The sequence below is a fragment of the Pristiophorus japonicus genome, chromosome 22 (genome assembly GCF_044704955.1).
Source record: "Pristiophorus japonicus isolate sPriJap1 chromosome 22, sPriJap1.hap1, whole genome shotgun sequence".
Classification (NCBI taxonomy): domain Eukaryota; kingdom Metazoa; phylum Chordata; class Chondrichthyes; family Pristiophoridae; genus Pristiophorus; species Pristiophorus japonicus.
Genome location: NC_091998.1, coordinates 51920325 through 51928615, shown reverse-complemented (window position 1 = coordinate 51928615; position 8291 = coordinate 51920325). Strand labels below are relative to the sequence as shown.

Here is an 8291-nt window from a genome sequence, read left to right as displayed (position 1 = left end):
CCTCATCGCATTTAAAAAGTATTTGGATGTGCACTTGAAGTGCCGTAACCTACAGGGCTACGGACCGAGAGCTGGAAAGTGGGATTAGGCTGGATAGCTCTTTGTCGGTCGGCTCGGACACAATGGGCCAAAATGACCTCCTTCCGTGTGGTAATTTTTCGATGATTCTAGACCAGAACCCAAGCTGCGCCCCCTCAATACCCCGCCCCCCCTCTTTAATTTGACAAAACAGGCCAGTTACCAAGGACACATTTTATTTTCCGTCTTTTCGTTGAACCCTCTGTATAACAAAAAAAAGATACTGAACGGTGGAGAACATATTTACATAAAATATCTACAAGAACCTCAGAAAGGACAGGAACACACGCATCGGTAGAAGAGGAATGGCATTAACCGAGATAAAGCCAGCGCTGCCTCCCACAGAACCTTCAGTTATCTCTCCGCTGATTACATTTCAACCACAGCCGTCCCATGGTCAGTCTCATTGTCCAAGCTCCTCCTTAAGAAGTCTCCTCGTCTTCAATCTTGGGCGCCAAGTAATACTTGATGTGTCCCATGTCAGCGATCTTGTACTCCACCACTATCAAAAGTCAAAGGTCAAGCATTGAGCACCAGTACCTCAGGGTCACAGACAACTTGCATTTATATAGCACCTTTAACGCAGTGAAACATCCCAAAGCGCTTCACAGGAGCGTTATACGACAAAACATAAATTTGACACCGAGTGCAGAGGTTTAGGGAATGAGTTCCAGAGCTTGGGGCCCAGGCAACAGAAGGCACGGCCACCAATGGTTGAGCGATTACAATCAGGAATGCTCAAGAGAGCAGAAATCTCGGGGGGGGGGGGGGGGCGTTGTGGAGCTGGAGGAGATTACAGAGATAGGGAGGGGCGAGGGCCATGGAGGTATCTGTAAACAAGGACGTGAATTTTGAAATGGAGGCGTTGCTTAACCGGGAGCCAATGTAGGTAAGCGAGCACGGGGAGTGATGGGTGAGCAGGTCTTAGTGCGAGTTTTGGATCACCTCTAGTTTACATAGGGTAGAATGTGGGAGGCCAGCCAGGAGTGCGTTGGAATAATCAAGTCTAGAGATAACAAAGGGACGGATGAGGGTTTCAGCAGCGGATGAGCTAAGGCAAGGGGCAGACGGCCGATGTTGCGGAGGCTGAAACAGGCGGTCTTAGTTATGCTGCGGATATGTGGGTGGAAGCTTATTTCAGTTACAATTACATTACAATTGCGCAAGGCTCTCCCAACGGGGGCAGCGACATGCTGGAGGATGGGGACTGCTGCATCGATAAACTTTGGTCGCTCAGCTCAGGCAGTCGCTGCCCACGTGCGAGGCTTGGACACAGTGCCAACGGTTCGCTCAACGGCAGGAAGAGTGCGCCACAGCCAAGCCCAATTCAGTCGGGACCCAACCCCCCTCCCTCACACCCCCCCCCCGCCGGAGATCACTGGGCCGCGACTTGCAGCAAATCCGCTCAGCCATTGGCGGGCAGAACCAACGTTCCCGCCAATGCACTTTGGGGCTGCATGGGCCCTTGGGGTATAGTGTGGGAAAAATGTGAGGTTATCCACTTTGGTCGGAAGAATAGAAAAGCAGAATATTACTTCAAGGGAGAGAGACTACAGAATGCTGCAGTACAGAGGGACCTGGGGATCCTTGTACATGAAACACAAAAAGTTAGTATGCAGGTCCAGCAAGTAATCAGGAAGGCAAATGGAATGTTGGCATTTATTGCAAGGGGGATAGAGTATAAAAGCAGCGAAGTCCTGCTACAACTGGACAGGGTATTGGTGAGACCACACCTGGAGTACTGCGTAGTTTTGGTCTCTGTATTTAAGGAGGGATATGCTTGCATTGGAGGCAGTTCAGAGAAGGTTCACTAGGTTGATTCCTGAGATGAAGGGGTTGTCGTATGAAGAAAGGTTGAGCAGATTGGGCCTGTACGCATTGGAATTTAGAAGGAGAGGTGATCTTATCACAACATAAGATTCTGAGGGGACGTGACAGGGTAGATGCAGAGAAGATGTTTTCCCTCATGGGGGAATCTAGAACTAGGGGCCATAGTTTCAGAATAAAGGGTCGCCCATTTAAAATGGAGATGAGGAGGAATTTCTCTGATGGTCGTGAACCCTTGAAATTCTCTACCCCAGAGAGCTGTGGAGGCTGGGTCATTGAATATATTTAAGGCGGAGGCAAGACAGATTTTGAACGATAAGAGAGTCAAAGGTTATGGGGAGCAGGCGGGGAAATTGGAGATGGAAGTTAAGCCATGATCTTATTGAATGGCGGAGCTGGCTCGAGGGGCCGAATGGCTGACTCCTGCCCCTATTGCTTATGTTGATGGACTGTACGGGACCTCCAGAGCGCTGCGCGGCCATACAGCTTCACGGGAACATTGGTCAGAAGCCCTCAGCTGCGGAATCAGCAACAACGCCAGGGCACTTACTCAGCTCCAACGGCTGCTGAGTTTAGGCTGGGAGCAGGGCGGGTGGCCTAATTGGACAGCTTGACCACGGGTTCGATGATCAGCCCATGGTCTCATTGAATGGTGGAGCAGGCCCGAGGGGCCGAATGGCCGACTTCGGCTCCTTATGTTCATCAAGAGCGCCCGAAAGGACAGGTTTCCACGGATCAGCATAACGGAGAATAGCAAACCGTTCAGCAATTCAACCGGGACAGACCTCCTCGGTGGGTCAGCCTGTACACAAACCAGCGCCAACCTATCATCGCTGTGGCTGAGAGGGAGTCAGATGGCCAGATTAAAATGGCTGAATCTTCACACATAAACACTGCCTCAAAGTAACTGGGGGAAACTGCGTGCGCAGCGGGGTGTGTGTCAGGGTGGGATGGACCGCAACACGTACCCAGAGGAATGTCCGCGGACATGCTAAGCGTGACTGTCGGGGAGAGAGGAGTGGCTTTGGTGAAGAAGTTCAGGTACCGCAAGGCAAAGGTCAGCTGCACCGCCTCGTTCATCTCAATGGTCACCTGCGAAGGAGAGAAAGATAAGTTTTATCCCCCACAGCTGCTGCACAGAGAAATCCCTCAACACCCGGATCTGACCTGGACAGATACAGTCACACACACACAAAGGACATCTTGACCCGTGTGCCCCAGTGTAACTGTGGCACTGGGCGGCTCGAGCAAGCACGAGGAATCATAGAAGTTTACAGCACGAAGGAGGCCATTTCCGCCCATCTTGTCCGTGCCCATCAAATGGGGCCAAAGTTGATTAAATCGACCCCAAGCCACGGAAGGAAGGGCGGTAGGAGAGGCCAGGAATGGATGTTCAGACACCAGCTTTTGGGGACAAATCGGATTGACCTCCCCCGCCCCCTCTCCCCAACACTTTCTGCTCAAGTTAACTGCACTCAACCCCGAGTCCACCCGAAATAAAAACCATCGACTCGCAAGCCACACGGATTTCTGGTGCAATAACTGAGGCGGTCGATGGGTGCTCTCCGTGAGTAATGGACACGGGAGCAAACGCGATTCAGTCAATGTGGCCCAGACCTGGGATTACCTCCAGTATCACAACCACGGGCGCGATGAGTATTCTCCCCATTATCGAAGTAGTTTCAGAATAAGGGGTCGCCCATTTAAGACAGAGATGAGGAGGAATTTCTTCTCTGAGGGTAGTGAATCTTTGAAATTCTCTGCCCCAGAGCGCTGTGCAGGCTGGGTCATTGAATATATTTAAGGCGGAGATAAGACAGATTTTTGAGCGATAAGAGAGACAAGGATTATGGGGAGCGGACAGGGAAGTGGAGCTGAGTCCATGATCAGATCTGCCATGATCTTATTGAATGGGTCAGCTCGAGGGGCCGAATGGCCAACTGCTGCTCCCATTTCTCATGTTCTGAGATAGATCGGCATTAACAGTGGGATAGACTTTATCGGGGTAATGGCAGGACAGGTATATATAGCCTGGTATCTGAATGGATTTATCATTGAACCATCTAGGTGACCTGATCATTCTCGCGATGCCCATTTTTCTCCCCCAAGACACGGCGAGGAATCCAGGGTACTTACCGCCTCCTCCTCCTTGTCCACGTTGCTGGTCTGGGACAGTTTCACGTTGCCAGTTCCCAGCTCCCCGCTGGCTGAGAACTTCACCCCATCCTTGGCGCAGGAGATCACCACGGCATCGCCAATCTGGCTCAAGTCCCGGCAGATGCGGGCAAACTCTCCAGACGGCATCTTCACCACACAGCTGTACTCTTGTTCCTGGACAGCATGGGGACAGAACGGTCAATGGGATTGTACCAAGGCCGATAAAAACATGTGCAGCCGCAGCATTATTTTATACCGCTCACCCAAACCAATGCTGGATTGTCAAAACCCACTTACCGGAATCCCAAGCTGTTCAACGTCCAGATCCATGAGCTTCATCTCATAGTCGGAGACTTTCTCCTGATCTGCAACAAGATACAGTCAGCTGATCACACGGTGGTTTGCAGCCCAGAACGTTGTAATTTCACTCATTATTCCACCGACAAAGGAAGCTACACTAAACCTTTTATTAAAATCACGGGAGTATCCTGGGCACTACATGCCAGGAAGCAGGTCAAAGCTTCGGGTGTGGAAATACTGGAGAAGCTGGGATTGTTCTCCTCAGAACGCAAAAGGTCAAGGAGGGATTTAATAGGGGTGCTCAAAATGATGATGGGCCTTGATAAAGAGCACATAGGGAGAAACTAGCAGAGGAAATCGAGGGATATTGCAGGCGAGGTCGAAGATCAGCCATGATCCCAGTGCAGGCTTGAGGGGCTGAATGGCCTACTCCTGCTCCCAATTCTTATGATCTTAGGGTCGGCAACCAGAGGACAGATTTAAGATAAGTGGCAAAAGGAACCAGATGAAGATGTTCTGATCTGGAACACGTTGGCTGAAAGGGCGGTGGACGCAAGTTCAATAGCCACTTTCAAAAGGGAATTGGATAAATATTCAAAGATGAAAAATTTGCTGTGGAGAAAGGAGGAGAGTAGGACTAGTTGGATAGCTTACACAAATAGAAAGAGCGGACACAGACACACTGGGCCGAGAGGCCTCCCATTCTGGGATTCTATTCTAGGATAGGATCTCCCATGCTGGGATTCTATTCTAGGACAGGATCTCTCATGCTCCGATTCTATTCCAGGACAGAATCTCCCATGCTCCGATTCTATTCCAGGACAAGATCAACCTGAGTTCGGCTTCAAATCAATTCAGCAGCTGACACAACGCATTTTGCATTGACGCAATGGCAAGTTCTGGCTCTTCGATATGGCACAGCTCAGGCAGTTAGACCCCGGAAGCTAAACTGAATTCACTCGGCCTTCACAAGCCTGCTGCACTGCACCGCGACCAGCCCAGTGCTACTTCAACGGGCAGACCTTGCCCCGGGGAGAGGAGCACGACACGGATACTCACTCTGCGCCTCGAACACCAGAGCCAGCGTGTCCGCATTGTCCTCCGCCCGCAGGGTGATGATGTCCTCATTGCCAGCGCATTTGAGAATTTTGGACATGCTGTAACGGGAATCAGAAACATTAGAAATCATGGCCATTGCACCCGAGCACTGGTGAGCCCCAGGACCTCACGAACTAACTGCGAACCCAGTGTTACATTTCCAATGCATCAGTTAAAAGGATTACCTTCCACCCCTCTCCATCACATTACAGCTACACAGGTCATTCTGTTAACCAGGTTACCAACTGGTTCTGACGAAGGGTCATCGACCAGATACGTTAACTCTTGTTCTCTCTCCAGATGCTGCCTGACCCACTGAGTATTTCCACCATTTCCTCATTTTAATTTCAGATTCCCAGCAGCAGCCGCAGTATTTTGCTCTTGGTGCGGGCAAGCGGATTGGGGGTGAATCAATTAATCAAGCAGGGCTACCACTTTTGGATGCCCAAGAGCTCGATGCACTCCATGGTCCAATAGCATAGTGACACTTTGCCATGGTGTGGATTTATAGAATCCTTTAAAGACTTGCATTTCTTTAGTGCCTTGTCACGACCACTGGACGTCCCAAATCGCTTTACAGCCAATGAAGTAGTTTTAGAAGTGTAGTCACTGTTGTAATGTAGGAAACGCAGCAGCCAATTTGCGCACAGCAAGCTCGCACAAGCAGCAATGTGATAAATGGCCAGATAATCAGTTTCAGGTGTTGAGGGATAAATATCGGCTGGGGTGGGGGGAAGGGAGGGTCGACCAACAGGGGGCCTGATTCCGTGTCAGCCAGTTGCTCAGTGGGTAGCATACTCACCTCTGGAGTGGGCCTTGAACTCACAACCTTCCGACTCAAGAGAATGAACCACATAATCCAGGCCGACACTCCAGTGCTGCACTGTCGGAGGTGCCATTTTTCGGATGGGATGTTAAACCGAGACCCCGCCTGCTCTCTCAGGTGGACGTAAAAGATCCCAGGGGCACTATATCGAAGAACGTTCTCCCCCGGTGTCCTGGCCACTATTTAGCTCTTAACTAACATCACTAAAAATACAGATTATCTGGGTCGTGATTACACTGCTACTTGTGGGAGCTTGCTGTGCACAAATTGGCTGCTGCATTTCATCAGTGACTGCACATCAAAAAAGTACTTTGTAAAGCACTTTGGGACACAAGGTGGTCGTGAAAGGCGCTATATAAATGCAAGTCTTTCTTTCTACTGGGACTCAGGGCAAGGAACTGGGGGGGGGGGGCTTAACTTAGGACGAGGAGATGCTGCAGAATAAGACCCCAGTGAGAGTTTGCAATTGCAGGGGTGGAGGAATTATGTAACATTTGAAAAGCACAAGGGAGAGATACATTAAACAGGGCAGTTTTACTTTTTCAGATGCACCAAAATTGAGTTCTATATATATATAAAAAAGAACAAAGTGACAGGTTATGAAAGTGATTGCAGATCGATTTCTGGGCCTGTTTCCTGCTGTAACAAATCAAACAATTGCAACAAGCCTGGGCAAATTCCCGCCAACCCCGGCCTTTGTCCTTTCGCGCGCAAATGACGTCACGGCGGGGCCGCTGGCGCCTTTTTTTATATTTGCAAAGAATTCGGAGGGAAATAGAATTCGGTGCAAAGTGGCAGAGGGGGGGAAACCAGCCCCTAATAACCCTGCCACGATTAAAATAAAACTACCCAACCGGTCAATGCACAGCAAACATTGAGAACTGGCGCCAGCTTCGGTCTTAAAATCTATTTCAAGATACGCAACAATTTTATCACCAAAGGAATGCAGTTTTTTTCGGAATGAACTATTTGCACGAGTGCAAGCTCTAACTCATGCAAATAGTTCATTTGCTTTTAAGATTGAATCGTATATTTTTTTCCTAGTGTGCATTAAATGTACCGGATTTAACACAAGGTTGCAAGTTTTTGTGTTGTTGTTGCAAATGCAGACCAGACTCACCTGCTGAGGTTAACCCCCATGGCCAGGTTCCTGTCGCAGCGGTAGGTGTCAAAGCCATCGCTCCGCAAGGTGAGCTGCACCAGGGAGACATGCGAGCTGTCCATGGACTGGAGGCTGATGCCGGTGGAGCTGATGTCCCAACACGCCTCGGTGATCAGGTCCTTCAGGGCCTCCAGCACCTTCTTCAGGATGCTGCCCTGCACCAAGCGAGCCTCAAACATCTTTGCAAAGGGAATGCTTTCTTGCAAAACACTGCTTTAAAATATATATATACAATAGCAGGAAGCCAGTGATTTGCAAAGACAGAGTGCAACAAAGTGCAGCCAGTTTCACCACCAAATGAGGGGCCTAGCTGCTCGCTCACTTCCTGATATAAGCTTATGCAAATGACATCTTGCCATATATGGTAACGGCGCGAAATTATTTCCAATTTATAAAATAAATCTCAAATGTTTAACTATTGCAACCTTTGCCATAAGCCTGTGTTTGAATTGCAAGCTGTTCTCGGAGACTAAAGTTCAACTTATTCCCAGATTGATATTCCTGGAAATTGACATATGCAAATTGATCTGTCATCTGGGCGCGGAGACTCAGTGGAAGATTTTGTACATCATTTTCCAATTTATTACATCGTTTCCGCTGGAAGTAACTTCTGTTATTGCACAAAAATCCATTCAACTAATTACACTTTGCAAAAGTTTTACATTGGTGCAGAAGTTTCTTAAGAAATGTAGATTGTGTCCATTTATTGCAATGAATACCAAATGCTTTTGATTATTTTCTTATTCGACAGGATTTTATAAATATCCTTTAAAAGGAAGGCAGTGCAGGGGTCCCCTGCGGTCACCCCCCTGCAAAACAGATACACCGCTTTGGGTACTGTTG

At 49.1% G+C, this 8291-nt stretch overlaps 1 protein-coding gene across 1 annotated transcript; it reads right to left on the bottom strand.

Moving 5' to 3' along the window:
* Nucleotides 1-237: 237 nt before the first annotated feature.
* On the bottom strand, nucleotides 238-7783 carry LOC139235029 (proliferating cell nuclear antigen). Its single transcript, XM_070866122.1, has 6 exons — nucleotides 7407-7783; nucleotides 5422-5519; nucleotides 4360-4427; nucleotides 4042-4236; nucleotides 2874-2997; nucleotides 238-580 (listed from the first exon to the last, which is right to left on the bottom strand). Exons 1-6 carry the CDS (start codon nucleotides 7625-7627, stop codon nucleotides 501-503), a joined length of 786 nt encoding a protein of 261 aa, XP_070722223.1. The 5' UTR covers nucleotides 7628-7783; the 3' UTR covers nucleotides 238-500.
* Nucleotides 7784-8291: the final 508 nt, after the last annotated feature.